Source organism: Convolutriloba macropyga, chromosome 4, assembly GCF_964194025.1.
Source record: "Convolutriloba macropyga chromosome 4, txConMacr16.3, whole genome shotgun sequence".
NCBI classification, from domain to species: Eukaryota; Metazoa; Xenacoelomorpha; order Acoela; family Convolutidae; genus Convolutriloba; species Convolutriloba macropyga.
In genome coordinates, this window is record NC_134471.1 from 55,204,120 (window position 1) to 55,220,127 (window position 16,008).

The following is a 16,008-nucleotide window of genomic DNA, read 5'->3' on the forward strand; positions in this document are numbered from 1 at the left end:
ATATCAACAACAATATCACCAAAATATATACTGTTTTTCCGAAATTTTCGTCTTTTTTTTTTACTTTTTGCAGCATCAGAGGCTATTAAAGCTCTCTTAGGTTAAGTAAAAGATTACTCCATATGGCAACGGAATTTTTTACATTGCCATATGCAGTAAACTGCGTATATGTGTTTTTTCCAAATTTCAATAACGAATTTTGGCAGTTTTTGTTAAAAATTTCCTTTATTTCAAGTGTTTTGAAAATATTTGTCTTCTGTTCAGTTTTTCTTGCCTCAGTGCGCAGGCAAGTTCTTCTGAGTTTCGATATATTTTATTGCTTAGTTGTTAGTGGTAATCTAATGGTTTTCAGCCTTTTAATTTAACCAATTTTTGCAATTTTTTGACAAAATTTAATTAGTTCACATTTTCTGAAAATTTTTCTCCTTTTACTTTGTTGATTCCTATGAGTCAATGAAGTTTTGACGGCTTTAAGTAACGTTACTGGATAGCCTCTGTAGACAGTAAAATGATTCTGAAGAAACTAATTTCTCAAATTTTATCCACATCGTATCAAAATTTGCAATTGTTTAATAAATTTTTTTGATTTTTTGTCATTTTCTAATTTTATAGATCTTTAGGACCGATCAAAACTTTTTAAGACTTGCAGAAGAGTTAAGGGATCGTTTCCAGAGAGAAAAAGGGGTTTCCATCTTTTTGATATTGCAAAAGTAAGCAACATTTTTTTTTTAATTTTTGCTTTTTTCAATTTTTTTAAGTATTTGTCATTTCTCGATTTTGTAGCTTTATCTACAAATAAATCTTTCTTGGCGTAAGTTAATGATTATTTCCTTTTTTTCTTCAGGGCAAAAGGTTCCAGACTTTTCGCAGTGATTATATTTTTGTTCACTTGGTTTTACGCACTAACTTTTAGAGTTATTATCTTAGTGTTTTGGGTGTTAATATCAGTAATAATTAACTAGAGTTATTGCCATTTTACAAAGACTTATTATGGTTGTTTCATAGTGCGATTTATTGGATATCGTTTCAATACAATTAGCTATTAATAGCCTTTAATTGAGCTGTCCACTGATTGCCTTGTTTTAAGAGCTTCGCACCGCTATATTTAGCTTCCCTCAGAGTCTGTTATAATTTTGGGAATTGAATAAAGATTTCCCATCAATCTGTAATTGTTTTATCCAAAATTTTTAAAAAATATTTCGAGAGAGACAATAAAAAGTTTGCGTGTTTTATCAGTATTTCCATACTAAGATATCAAGTGGTTGTCAGGCTGGTTCTCCCGTGTTCTTGTGATCGTTGATTCCGCAGTAGTTTACCTCGAGCTGTATTGGTCCTTCGCAAATAATTACTGATTTCCAAATGGGGCTTTTTCCGGCTCTTGTACGTTAATAACTGAGTACATGTACAATTTTCGTATTAGCTCCTATTTTATCAGCATAATGACTTCACCGAGTAAACAACTTCTCTTCACTATATTTACCAATTATACAAATTGATCTTCATCGAATTTAAAAGGTAAATACTGAGGCTCTTGGGTACGTAATATGTTTAACAGTAATCTATCAATCTGCGGTTGTTTTTACTTAACAAAAACAAATTAGATGTTACAGGCCTAGATTGAAATACGGACTAAATTTGCCTTTTTTTAAATTAGTATAATACACTTATTACAATGAGCCATTTAATACAATCAGCACTGTGAAAAAATTATTTACAGCAATTTATATGGATATTTAAAGAAAAACATTAACTAGCTATGATGCACGAAATAGGGGCTTGACACTTTGTTTGATCGTTTTAGTTTCTCATCTTTTGAAATTGTTATTCTTCTTGGCTGGCATTTTTCAATTGATCTGCTGGTCAGGTACAGTAGTTCGTTCTTCGTTAAATTCTTTGGATTATATTTCAGGGTTGTCCTGTTTTGTTTTTTTTTTGTTTTGTCGTCTGTTGCTCTTCGTCTGATGTTTCGTTTTACATTTGCTCACACAACAAAGCTGAAGAATTCGTTTTTTTGCTGAATGATTTCATTCGCTCACTGACGGCATTTGCGCGCGTGATGTCATTTCTCACTCACTTTAGCCAACGTTTTTAGCTCATTTGCTTGATTGCATTTTGATTATACGTGACTTAACTCACTCAATGAAATAACTTTTGCACTTTAAAACTTAAATTTAATTCGAAATAGTTTAAGGTTAAAGTAACTCATATGTGTAATAAAGGTCCCTACTGAAAAGGCTTCTGCGCAATGAATTTTAACAAGCTTAAGTTTTTTATCGCTAAATATTCTTTACATAGCTTTTTGAGCGGCGTCGATAAACTTTTCAACTTATATCTGTATCTGGATCTATCTCTTTTATACGGCACTCAAGTCTATTCTTTTGCAGCTATTCTGCCGGTTGTGTTTCTGGTAGGAGACATCTCTGGTCTTCTGCTAAACACGCTGAATTTGTCGGTGTTGAACATTTTACTTCAATCAATTATTATTGGTCGTGTATATGTTTCTAACTGTTGTCTATTGGTGCAATTTAAGGCATTGTTGAGCTCAGCTGACTTCGAATATCTAGAGAGCGAAAAGCGATACGTAAACAAAAATATTTTTTGATGTTTTCCCAACGATTTATGGATTTAAAGGCATCGAATTGCAAAACACGTGCTTTGGGAGCCGAGCTTTCTATGCGGTGTCAGAGACCCCTTGAATTTTTGATATTTATCTATTTTAGCAATTAAGTTGTTGGAGTCTGAAATGTTCTAAAAGTAGAGATTATTTACTTTCGTGTCAAATTTACGGTGATCGTGCTCGTCGCTATATTGTAAAGATGATTTAGTCGTGAATTATTTTTTAGTCATAATTGAGTACTTGCCGTACATGAAAGCCAGTGCCGTTAATGGAAATTTACGGAAGACTCCTTTAATGGTAGGTGCTCATAAGATTAGGTGTTGATTTTTGCTGCCAGCATTTCTTTCCTGGGTTTATCTTAGAATTACATTAACAGTTTCGTTGTTGTGGAAACTTTATCAATAAACTGTATAATTGATAATGTGCTTTTAATCAACTCAGTAGTGATCTCAGAAGCTACTTTGAGCAACTTAAGTTGCTGTGTGCTGAATTCAGAAATCTGAAGAAGGATAAATGAGTAAAGTTTCTCAACTTCAATTTTTCTGAAAAGGGAACAGAGTTCCTAAAACCAGCACCAAAGCAGCTGTTGACGCGTTCGGTTTGTTGTCAAACGTTGCCGAGCCAAGTGTACAATCTCAGTAAGCCTAGCAAGGCGAATCCTAATCCTAAAAATGAAATCTCTGGCGATAAACTTATTACAACAACATTCAACTCTTCATTGATTCTACGAAGTTTTTCGGCTTTTGGACTTTCTTCACACCCAAAGAAAAATACCTTCATTGGGGCCTGTGGCCCTTCCTCTGTCTTTTTCGTGAAACTACAGGCCCGTTCCTTAACTTTTTGAGCATAGTAGCGAACGTTTTGAATCCTTATCAAAGTTTGAGAACACGATCATTTTTCTCATAATCCGGCTTGAAACCGTGCGCCGAGTTTCAACTGGAAACTGGATTCAACTGATCCAATTTTGTGAAAATTAGCGCGAAACCTTACATTGACCTGTCAAATTTAATCTCAAACTAAACCGTGCCCTTAGTAATGAGCAACCATAGCGTTACGCGGTTTTCGCCATTTATTTTTTTATAATTCACGCGACACAACTAAGCTGTTTTATTTTACATCAATTGATTGAAGGCTTTTTGAGGTATTCCAATTTTTGTTTATTGTTCCGACCCACTTGTGGGGGAGGAACTATATAATCAATTGGTTTATTTTGTTCAGTCAATTTTGGCCGATCGATATATTTATTGTAGAGAATTGAGACTGGTATCATTAGAAAGCCCGTCTAGCGTAGAATATGCAATCAATTAGATTTTTTTTGATTTTTGCTTTTTACAGGGAGTTACCGAGGTTTAAATTTCTGTGAATAGTAACGGAATTTGTTTTTATTGGATTTTTCCGTATTTCTTGACCAAACAAATTTTTGTTAAATTGTTATCGACAAAGTTTTCGGTTTTACTGTTAGGGGTAGAGGAGGCTTGCCGGTTGGCTTTTTCCCAGTCTTATGGTCAAAATTTTAGCTAGATTTTTTCGAATTTCAGTCTTTTTTGATCGACGAGGACGTTGTCTTATTAATTAATGGTGTGATTGGGTTTTTAGGAGCTATAAGTGAACCTATACATTGTTTTCAGTTGTTAGCTAATGCTTCTTATGACTTTGAATATATTTGTTTTTAAAAAAATCTCAGTTAAGTTTTGAGGTTTGACAATTTTTAATCTTATTTCTGTCCAATTGTACGTTACAAATATTAGATAAAATCTTCTACAAATGAAGTAAAAAAAACTCTCTTTATAGTGGTTTAATATTTAACCAATGGTTTCTTTGCTTTCTTACTACAAAATTTTTGTATTTTTATCTATGTTTGAGGTTGTCATTTGTTCCCTTTTCAAAGATAACATTAAGGATAGCTCTAACTGGCTTTGAAAGAAGGAGCAAAAGAACGTTTTCGAAGATTTCAGTGAATAGCTTATTGGCTGCAAAACCATTCTCGTAAAGTTTATTGGAATTTTTGTTTTTGCCTCTAATTGTCTTTATTTTTGTTGTCACGGCATATTCTTGAAAATCAAAGGCCTTGATTGCTTTTTGAAAAATTCATTTTGAATCTATTTACTGATTTCAGGTTATAGCGAAAGTTTTAACTGCTTCCAATTATTTATTTTTTGAATTAAATAATTTTGAACTCTCCAATTTTCGTTCTGATTGTTGTCTGCAAGTAACTTAATCTAATTATTGACGGTGCTCATCATTTTCTTGTTCTCCAAACAATATTTCCAGTGTTAATTACGTTTTTGGCTGATGTGTTCTCATAAGAATTTCGTGAGTTTGCTCCCGTTCAAAATTTGTGATTCTTTCTGTTGCCTTCTTTACGAAGACACTCTACATAGAAGACCGATTGAAAATCACAGGAAAGGAAAGCAGAAATTAAAAAAAATTTCTGCCAATTTAAAATTGTTGATGGTTTTCAATGTTTTATAGTTTTAATGGCTTCGACACTGAGGTTGCGATAAACTTCTTAATAAATTTTGAGTTTTGTCCTTATTTGTTGTGTTTTTCGACGTCTTATTATTCAATCTCAATAACAACCAGCCTAAGTTGTTTTCTGAGCGGGAGCAAGAAGCTTGATTTTTGTTTTAAGTTGAAAGTTTATTGTTTATTTGATTTTTCGAAAAAAATGTTAAAAAATTAGTGAATATTTCAGTTTTGTCACTTTTATCTTATTTCTGTCATTTTGTAGTTTGTTCTCTGTATTGACAGGTTGCATCCTCGTTCTAGTTAATAAAAGTTGCATTTTTCTTTCTCGCCATTCAGTCCTTTTAATGATTTTTCGTTTCAACTATTGGTTTCTAGGCTTTGGTACTACGCATTTTCGAAAAAGTGATTTTTGGTTAATTGCCAATTTCTGAGTTTTTTGTTTCCCTGCCACAAAGTTTTTTGATTTTCTCTTCCTATTAAACTTTTGTAGTGGCCCAATTGGTGTTGAAAAATGCGCAATTGAAGATATTTAATGTTCATGGATAGCCTATGGTTTCAACGGTTGCGACAACGGTTTCTTGTTAATTTTAATTGATTTTTTTTTCGTTTTTGCGGTTTTTCGTGTAGTTGTCTGACGTATTATGGATAATGACAGCTCTTGTTCGCTTCCTATGAAGTTTAAATTAACCTTTTTAATGAGCCGAGTTGATACGCATTGGTGTTCTTCAATTTGAAATTGGTTGCTTTCAAAAATTGAAACGTATATTTGAACTTTGTCCATTTTGCTCTTATTTGTCGACCTGTTACCGAGTGTTATTATTGACAGGTCTCATATCTTTGAAGTACATGTTGATTTGTTGAATTTAGGTTTTATATGATTACAAAATTTTTGTATTTTTATCTATGTTTGAGGTTGTCATTTGTTCCCTTTTCAAAGATAACATTAAGGATAGCTCTAACTGGCTTTGAAAGAAGGAGCAAAAGAACGTTTTCGAAGATTTCAGTGAATAGCTTATTGGCTGCAAAACCATTCTCGTAAAGTTTATTGGAATTTTTGTTTTTGCCTCTAATTGTCTTTATTTTTGTTGTCACGGCATATTCTTGAAAATCAAAGGCCTTGATTGCTTTTTGAAAAATTCATTTTGAATCTATTTACTGATTTCAGGTTATAGCGAAAGTTTTAACTGCTTCCAATTATTTATGGTTTTCTCTATTAAATATGGTTTTCTCTTCCTATTAAACTTTTGTAGTGGCCCAATTGGTGTTGAAAAATGCGCAATTGAAGATATTTAATGTTCATGGATAGCCTATGGTTTCAACGGTTGCGACAACGGTTTCTTGTTAATTTTAATTGATTTTTTTTTCGTTTTTGCGGTTTTTCGTGTAGTTGTCTGACGTATTATGGATAATGACAGCTCTTGTTCGCTTCCTATGAAGTTTAAATTAACCTTTTTAATGAGCCGAGTTGATACGCATTGGTGTTCTTCAATTTGAAATTGGTTGCTTTCAAAAATTGAAACGTATATTTGAACTTTGTCCATTTTGCTCTTATTTGTCGACCTGTTACCGAGTGTTATTATTGACAGGTCTCATATCTTTGAAGTACATGTTGATTTGTTGAATTTAGGTTTTATATGATTCCATACGCATTTGTTTTTTAGTGTTTTCTTTTAAATATAGACTGCGAGTTTTTGTCGTAATTAATGTTTTCTATTATTTGATTTCTTTGTTTTTCTTGTCTAGTATTCTGTTTAATGGCAAGTCTTATGGGCCCTCTAATCCAGCAATTTTTCATTTAGTTGTTTGTTGAACGATTTGTGAATATTTGGAAGTTTTCTATCTCTTCCTCATTTTGTATACAATTGAATAAATACCTGGATGAGTGGGGTCGGAACATTATGTGCAAACACACATAACCGAGCCTCCTCGTCGAAAACATGCTCAACTGACTGCAAATTTAGTCGGAATCGATAAAGTTAAAATATCAACTTTTTTGTGAACTAGGCAAAACTTTTCTCTGTCAACAAAGAAATTAAGCAGCTGTTTACGTGCAATTACATGGCAATATTCAGTACGTGTGCTTTGGGTTTTAATTTAACAGGCAAGTTGCAAGATTTTTTATTCAATATAAAAGAGATTCATTAATTTGATGGTTTTTGGTGTTTTTCATGACTGTCTACGTCGAAAAATAAAGATACTTCACACACAAATAGTCTATGTGATTTTTAACGTTTTCAAGTCTCGGGGTTTATTAAATCTTATTGAATTTACATCTGAGTGTTTCGATTTATTTTAACTGGTTGTGTTGGTGCCATCGTGAGTTAAAGTGTCGTTTTTTCTTTAGTCTAGACAGACCGCTTCAATTATTTTGCCGGAAGAAGTTTTACTCTTCTAACAGTAAATACCCTACTACTGATTTCAAGCATGATTTTCCAGATACTAGTGTTTTGGAAAAGGAGTTTGTAAGAAACCACGCAAATTTTCTTTGCAGTTGATACAAGCTGCTATTTTGCATTTTCACGAGCCATTTTGTTTCAGGTCTGGTGTTGATTGGTGAAATTTGTCTCTAGATCTGATGGACTGTTTTCAATTTTCTTTAACTTTGAGTGATTGCGCCATCAACCTGTTACACAGTCAAAATCTGTTCGCTTATTTAACCTCTGAAGTTCCTCTACAGAGTCTCGGAAATCTGCAAATAACGAATAATACTTTTCAGTTTACAGCTCCAGTGAAGAAGCAAGAAGCTGTGACGTTGAAAAGGAAGCCAAACGACACAACTTTTGCAAAAGCACAAAAGGTAACTTCGGCGTTAGTTTCTTTTCGCAGAAATTCATGATCCAGCATGAGCCGTATAACAAGGAATATTGTTTAGTTTGCATTAATAAAGACAGTGGTTGTTCCAGGCCGTGAGGAAATTAGAGAAATAGAACATTAGACCAGAGGAATCATTTACTTGAAAATGTTTGCCTGAAAGTTAAAACGCCTGTCAAACGAAATTTTGGTGTAACCTTCCAAAAAGTAGGTAAACTTCCGAAACACAGGTGTCTGTCGTGTCGATCTAAATCTTTTTTTGTCAGACTCAAATTCAACTCGAGAAATATTCTTGACGATAAAGCCGCTTATATAAAGGACTCAATATTAGGATTTTTTAAAAAAATAAAACGATTAGTTTTTCTGGTTATTTAGTTCATTTTGGGACTTTCTGCGGGTCAAGAATGGTACACAGGCGTTATCGGATTTTTTTAAGAACATTTATGGCGATGAGGGTATCACAATTTAGAAAACAGTAAAGTGAAATTAAGTCAAATTTTAATTCTTCTGAATTTTTTCGTTGCTTAAGCAGTTTCATTTCTCTTACCGTGTTATCTACTATTTCGTAAGTCCTTGATAAAACAGAGGGCATCAAAAAAATTCATTTTGAGCCGCTACTTGTGAAGATCTATCAGAACTATTATATTTTGGATTCGGATGCTTGTTTTTCAATTTGTTATTTATCATTTTCTTCGAATTGAATAATATTTTTCTTCATTCCTGCACATGCATGCTTCATGGTCATGCATGATTTGCCTCTAAATACTTGCTTTACAGATAGCAATTGGCAGCAGAATTTGAGGCAGCTTGCATAAACCATTCGTAGGTGTGACAATTTTTTTAAAAATCAAGTTAAGGCTTTACAGCAATCCGTTAACAAGCAGATTCTTGTGGTTTTGGTCTTTTAATTCTGTTTTAATAGCTGCGTAGCTGTGAACTCAGTGTAGCAGTATTTCGGTTTTCTTACACTGAGCGTTGAATGGTAAAACCCAGAAAACCGTAGTATTGCTGTACTGAGGTGACAGCTATACACTTAGTGAAAATTCAAAACCACAAGCATCTGCTTGTTAACGTATTGCTGCAGAGTCTTAACTGGATTTGCGTAAACGTGTCTCAGCTATGAGTTGTTTATAAAAGCTGGCTTGAATGCCGCCGTCAGTTGCTATTTTTGAAGCAAGTATCTAGAGGCAAATGCATGGCCATGAAAAATTAGGGTGCTGTATTTTTTAATCACTAGAAGAGTAGTATTGATTGAGCGTCTTTCTATCGATTTTTCGGAGTATATAAAATAGGTTGTAAAAGTCAATGCCGCTCGTGAAATCTAAGGGCTTAGGTCGGCCGCCTGAACGAATTGAAGAGCGGAGGCGAGAGAGAGAGAGAGAGAGAGAGAGAGAGAGAGAGAGAGATTTCATGTTCATGTCCCGTTGATGAGAGAGTTAGAGCTAGAAACAAGGTTTGAAAAAATTTTTTGTTATAGGATCAAAATTTTGCCATCACGTGCGGTTTTCGAAGCATTTTTAAAAGTTTTTTAGTTACTTTTTTCGCTTAATTGGTTATTTGAAATCATATTATTATCGTATCTGTGCTTTTCAAAGCATTTGTGACCATCTCGACCTTTGTTTGAGTTTTATTTGCAGTCGTGAGCTTTTTCTGATTTCGCCGTTTTAGACACCTTTTTTTGCGGTTTTTGTACTTTTTCATGATTTTAGTGTATGGGGTAATTTTTGGCTGCAATTAAAATTTATGATAATTTTTATGGCCTTTTGATTTCATAGATATCGATTTATGTTTTTTAATTTGAAAAAATAGGCTAAATGTAATTTTTTGTTTTACATATTTCTTGTGTTTGAGGTTGTTTGCCTAATTCTTTTGTTTTTAAGAATATTTGTTTGTAGTGAATTGTTTATTTAGAGTTGTTTTTGGTGTACTTGCCGATAATCATGCATAAATCATGTTGAGAAAATTTTAAATGAACACTCCGAGCGTTCTATTAATTGCTCTCAAACAAAATTTGTATCAATTATACTAGTCCTGTGAACTTGTTCATTCATTTTCCTCTCGGCCGTTTTTTCGTCTTACCCTTTTAACTTCTGATCCTCAAAAATGATATAAACAGGTAAACACTACAGGGTTTTGAGTGGCCGAGGTGCTCCCTCAGAGCTTTACACCTTACTAAACTCTAAGTATACGATTTATGGAAACTGTTTTGAGTAGACAATTTAATGATGTGAAGGGAGGTTGTTAATCTTAAAAGTGTGACCCCCTCATTCATCCCCCCACACACACACCCTCATCCCCCTCCTCCACCTGCCCATTTGGACCTCTCGTCCAGCCCTCCCAACAAAGGTTTTTGTTTTTAGGTGTACTTTGATTCTCTAGAGTTGACTAAATTTCTCTTATTTTTCAGTTCAGTTGGTTTTGGCATTTTTGTACTTTTTGTTTTTAAAAAATTTGTTAGTTGTTTTAGTTGATTTCAGTTAATTAAACGGGTAGCTCTCTTGACAGAGAAGACCCTTCCAGCCGTTTCCGGAGTTGTTCCGGTAGTAATTGGATAGGTGAGCGAGCAAAATAAATACGAAATTCATGGCTTTTATGGTACCTGGGTATCACATGACCCTTCAGTACAGTGATTTGATACTTACGTAATCGCAGTTTGTACTTAACTTTTGTTCACACTATGACTCAATGGTCCGACGATTGATAGTAACAGCGACAGGTAGTTGTGACCTCAACCACAACCAATACACTGGCAGCCAACTGTCTAAGCGCAGTTCTGCCATAACGTTGTAATTCAATAGTTGTCACTGAACCTATTCTTTCTTGATGCAATTCCACATAGATCATACGACTAGCGTATCACTTCTGAGTATAACATGGCGCAGTCAGATTCGAAAGGACGCACGGCACCAGAACTTAAGCCATTCTTGGATAAGCTCAGCAGTAACCCACCAATCCCATGGGAGAAGTTGAGGAGCCAACTCAAAATAGCCGTTGTTGCTAACACAAACTTCGAATTAGATGAACTTTTTCAAGAGAGACCAACTGCAGTCATTTACGCCCCCGAACCCGTGGAAGAACAGCCTGTCCAAAACCTGACGCAAACAATGGAAAGGGAACGACAAAAGAGGTATCACCGGGCAATAGCGAGATGGAAAAATGAATGCAACCAAATCGACAGAGTAGGAGTCTTGTGCGGCGATGAACCATGGGACATGGCAGATAGAAAAGCCAAATCACTTATTTACCTCAGCCTTGGAATCGAAGGACGAAAAATGCATTCAAGGAAGTTTCACCATACAAACGTGGAGACTAGGTCTACCTTAGAGATATGGGACGAACTCGAGCAAACGTTCATCCGTCCTAGAAACGTTACGTTCGATAAGTACCTGCTATTAACACGAAAACAATACCGCGAGAAACAATGGAATAGTTCCATTCAGCATTGTGGTCCCTAGCTGAACACTGCCAGTAAGCCCACTCGGAAGACGAGCTCCTAAGGGACATATTCACCGCAAATATAATAGACCGGGAGATCCAAAAGGAACTGCTGAAAACAACCCGTTCACCAGAAAAAGCCCTCGAGCTAGCTGTGAGCATTGAACTAGGCATAAGAAGCCAACTAGGAATACAGGCAAGACAACCCACAGACTCGTCAACCAGTCCATTCATTGGCAGGTAAGACACTGTTATGGAAATCTCAGGTTCGCGCTACCGCTGTTCAAGCAAAGCAGAAACAACATCTCGTGGTCTAACCAGCGTTAAAAAAAGACTGACGAACAACAACAACAACAGGACCCCCAGCCACACTTGTAGAAACTGCGGACAACCATGGGACATCAACCATAGGGCCAAATGCCAAGCAATTGGTCGGCCGTGTTGAAGATGCAACAAACCAAGTCACTACGCAAATATGTGCCGATCGAACTTGAACCGACCGCAATCCCAGAGGTCCGTGAATGAAGTCAGCGAGCAAGGCATCGAATAATCGTCGCAAGGAATTAACATGATTTCACTTGACCCGGAAATTCGCTCGACGTATGAGGACTCCGTAGACGAGAACTCCGTAAACATGATGGATACTGAGGACGACCCAACAACACCATCAAAATTACAAATACAGTATGGCCTCAGCAAATTTCAGGTCAAGGCGGACTCATGCGGCTCAAAAAGCCTAGTAACCGACCAAATGACAAAAGATATAGAGGAAAGAGACATTAACACATGGAGCAGAACAATAAATCCTGTACAGCGAAAAAGCTACACCGACACCCCAATAAAAAACCTCGCAACGCTGGACTGCGATTTTGAATGCAACCGGTGGAGAGAAGGACGAGCAGACGTCATAGTTGTACCCAACAAACACCGCGAAATGGTGGGAAGAGACATGTTCAAACCCCTGCGCATTCACTTCAAACAGAAGGACTCACCAAACGCAGAAGGTAAGAACATTAACTCAATCGACTCAACCCCAACATGCCCGATCAGAAAGGATTTAGCAATTAAATACAAAAATCTTACTACCCGAGTAGGACGGTCAATAGACGATAAGGTCAAATCTTACTTTAGGACAAACTATACCCCTGTCCATCTAAAAGGAAGACGAGTATCGCTCCACCTAGAAAAGCAAGTAGAAGAGGAACTCAAAAATTTACAGAACAATGGACACTAAACAAATTTAGACAAATGTATTGACGAATTTTTCATTTCCCCGATAGTCATAACAGTGAAATCTAACATATAACTTCTGGGTATAACAGATTTAATAAAACTTAGTTTTTTTCAGTGAACAGTTTTGAAGAGCAGAGAAAACAGAGTTTTTTGTTCATAGCTTCCTTTGGAACTCTGGGAATGTTAGGTAAGGAAAAATTGCCAAGTGAGAAATTCTTTTCGTCTATTCAAGGCCTCTTTTAGTTTTTTTGTTCTCCAGAAACTGATTTTGGACTAAACATTGATCGTGCTGTCATGATATCGTGTTGAAGCTTTATTATGCGTTATTGAAGGTCAAGCAACGAGTTTTTCGGCTGCTGCGATATTTCATTAATTTTTTCTTATTTTCAATTGAATTGAAGCCTAAGGATTATAGGCACCTTTTAACGCTTTTTTAAAAAGTTCTTTGGTATCAAGCAGTTTTTTTAAAGAAATTGGAGAACAAAAATAGAGAAATTTGTTACCTTTCTCTCCATTTCTTTGCTTTCTCCTTTTCCAAAGTTATAGATGTTTGTGAGCTTAACAATGCTTACCTTATGTTGCGCGAGCCATTTCATTTTATCGATTGCATAAAAACGTTGTACATTTATTTGTGTATGTTTATTAAGTGACTAGTGACTGAATTTCTCTATTTTAGGCTTGTTTCTTTTTGACCAATTTGTTTTTTGATTGAAATTTTTTTCCCGCTATTAGTTGCTGTTTTTTGCAAAGCTAGTTTTTCGACAAATACGATTGCGATTCGTTTCCGGAAATTTTTTTTAAGAAGGTTTCTTTAGACTTTTATGAGAATTGTTGTTGAATACTTGTCCTGCTATGTTTTTTCTGAGTTCTGTCTGCACATTTTCTTGATTTTTCAAGTCAAATTGGAGTGTTATCTTTGGTCATGCCGAAAAAAGAAGTGAGCAATAAAGCGAGTATTACCTGTGACGTGAAATTGTGTCACTCTAATTTTAAAATGGTGCGAGAAAACGGCGTTTGAACAGAAATTCACTTTCTTGGTAGTGGTTTTTTGTTCACACGCGGTAATTTAACTTTGATTGTTACTGTTTTTTTGGATTGGATTTTTCTGAAATAGTTTCTTTTCAAAGTCAAGAAAATTCTTTAATTGTAGGTCAGGACTTCGCCTGCTATATTGTTTGTTTTTCTTTTGCATTTTTTCACGTCGCAAACCTCGAAAGAGCTGTTTTGGCCACCTGCTCATGCTGCTTTCCAGCTCTCATGTGTTACGTTCATAACCATTCAGTCTTTAGATGATAAGCGTATGTGAAATAAAACAAGCAATTCAAATTTTATCTGTAAGCTTTGAACTTTGAAAAAGTGACGTCCTAAATAGTTTTTGTGGATTGCATCGACAACTCCGCCACATTGGATCTATTTCGAGATGTTTTGGCCATCTGATGGCTGTTTTAACTGTTTTTAAGGACTGCAGATGTGCAAATTTTCTTCCATGCAAAACAAATACAGTTCTTGAAGATTTTTTTCCCAAATGGAATGCTTTTGAAGATTTTTCCTTGAGATTTTTTATTAAATGCTGAAGTCAATTTATCTTTGTTGTTTACAAGAGAACTGTGCTCTATAGATCCGCTTTTCTGATTTTTCTAAAAAAAATTTGAAAATGAATATTTATAACTATATAACAAACATAAATATGTTTTTGTAACCAGTTGTGCTTACTTGTGGTTGTGCCGGGCATCCTGAAGGATATCTTCAATCACAACAAAGCTGTCTTTTGGAACATGTTTCCAGTTTTTTTTGGTGACCACAAGTGCAAAATGTTCTCATTTGTAGCGTTTAATTGTATGCTACATAAAATTTCTATGAAATGTCGCTTTTGAGAGATTTTTAGATTAGCTGAGTGCATAATTTTTTTCAAGACTGAAGTTTGCCCAGTTAAATTAGAAACCTATTTAACCCGTTTTTGAAAACCTTAAATGAACATTACTTACCAATCAAGGTTTTAATTGCCTGCCGGTTTTTTATTCATAGTTGTGCATTTGATTGATAAACAATAACCCCGAACCTAAAAGTCGGCGATCAGAGCCCAAGAGTTTGTTTTATGTTCCATTCAGATGTACTTCCTTTATTCCAACTAACTTATAAGAAATCAAATGACGAGCAAAACGTTACGTATGTGTGTGATGAGAGACTATGAAGAATGTTCCAACATGCCAGAGCTCTTAATTTTCAAATAATTTGTTAATGGTTATTGATAAGAGGCTTTTTCCTGAGTTCTAATTGAGAATTCTACGCTCCCTTGTCATAATTCTATATTCTGATCTATTGTAACTGGAGTTAAGTTATCTTCAAGGACGATTCAATGACTGAAAACGTTAATTGTTTTTAACCGCTAGGTGACGAGGATTAATGTTGTTGCTCCAAAACCTCTTGTAACGTCGCCATTTGTTCAAATAGGCAGCATAAATCCAGAGTTTGGCCGAATGCCAGATGGCCGGCCAATTTGCCCTGTGTGTCATGCTACTTTTGGCAAAATGCAGGAGGCCAAGAGACATTTCCAGACCAAGCACTCAGGTTTCTCTTTCAAATGCGAGATTTGTGGATTGGAGATTAGTCGAAGAGATAATTTTAAAAGTCATCTTTCGAAGAAACATGCATTATCGACTGAACTGGTCAATTTAATGGCTGATAAGGCTGTTTCGTAGTGACTCTGCGTCAAGATGCGACACCAACTTCAGTATCGAGCTCTAGACGGTTCCCAAGCAGTTGTCTGTGATTACATTCTGCTAACTTTTTCTGCTAATTGATTTGATTGAAAGATAGAGGATTTAGAACGTATTGAAATGATTGCATATTCTCTTAGAGCTTTGACGTAATTTTGTAGATATAACATTTTATTTAACATGCTATAATTGATCAGGTTTACAGCCCTGTTTCCTGTCATATGTTTGTACCCTTAGAAACGTCGATGATTTTTTTTAAATAACACATCGTCGAATTTTATGACGCCGTGCACTTTTCAAATATAGACTCTTTCAAATAGATTAAATGTTTTAACCCCTGTTTTGTTTTATGTTTCAGTCTGTCATTGTAGATCTCCCTGATTTTAGCAATTAAAAAACGTGAATTTCAGAAAAGAGGTCATATAGAAAAAGCGTAAAGAAAGCACAAAAAGGTCAAAAATCTTAACAGTTTGAACGTTGCATTTTCAAGTCTAACTTTTTCTGCGAGAATTGAAAGGTTTCAGATAAGAATGGATTCAATTTATGCGCTTCTGGGAGCGCAGTCCAATCTTTTGATCAATTTTGTCATAAGAATTGATGGTTGACAACAGTGACAATAGGCACAAACCGTAGCCTGCAGAAGTAATATTATTGGGCTACTGAAAAATTATTGAATAGTTGCAGAAAATTTCATTATATTTGGCAAGTGAAGTTTACGCTATTTCT

At 35.2% G+C, this 16,008-nt stretch overlaps 2 protein-coding genes across 3 annotated transcripts in view; both read left to right on the forward strand.

Moving 5' to 3' along the window:
* Positions 1–16,008, forward strand: part of LOC142337764 (dynactin subunit 4-like) — a 618,078-nt gene that overhangs the window by 380,889 nt on the left and 221,181 nt on the right. The gene's annotated exons all lie outside the window — the stretch shown is intronic.
* Positions 7,629–15,607, forward strand: LOC142338525 (uncharacterized). Its single transcript, XM_075388310.1, has 2 exons — positions 7,629–7,883; positions 14,956–15,607. Exons 1-2 carry the CDS (start codon positions 7,662–7,664, stop codon positions 15,262–15,264), a joined length of 531 nt encoding a protein of 176 aa, XP_075244425.1. The 5' UTR covers positions 7,629–7,661; the 3' UTR covers positions 15,265–15,607.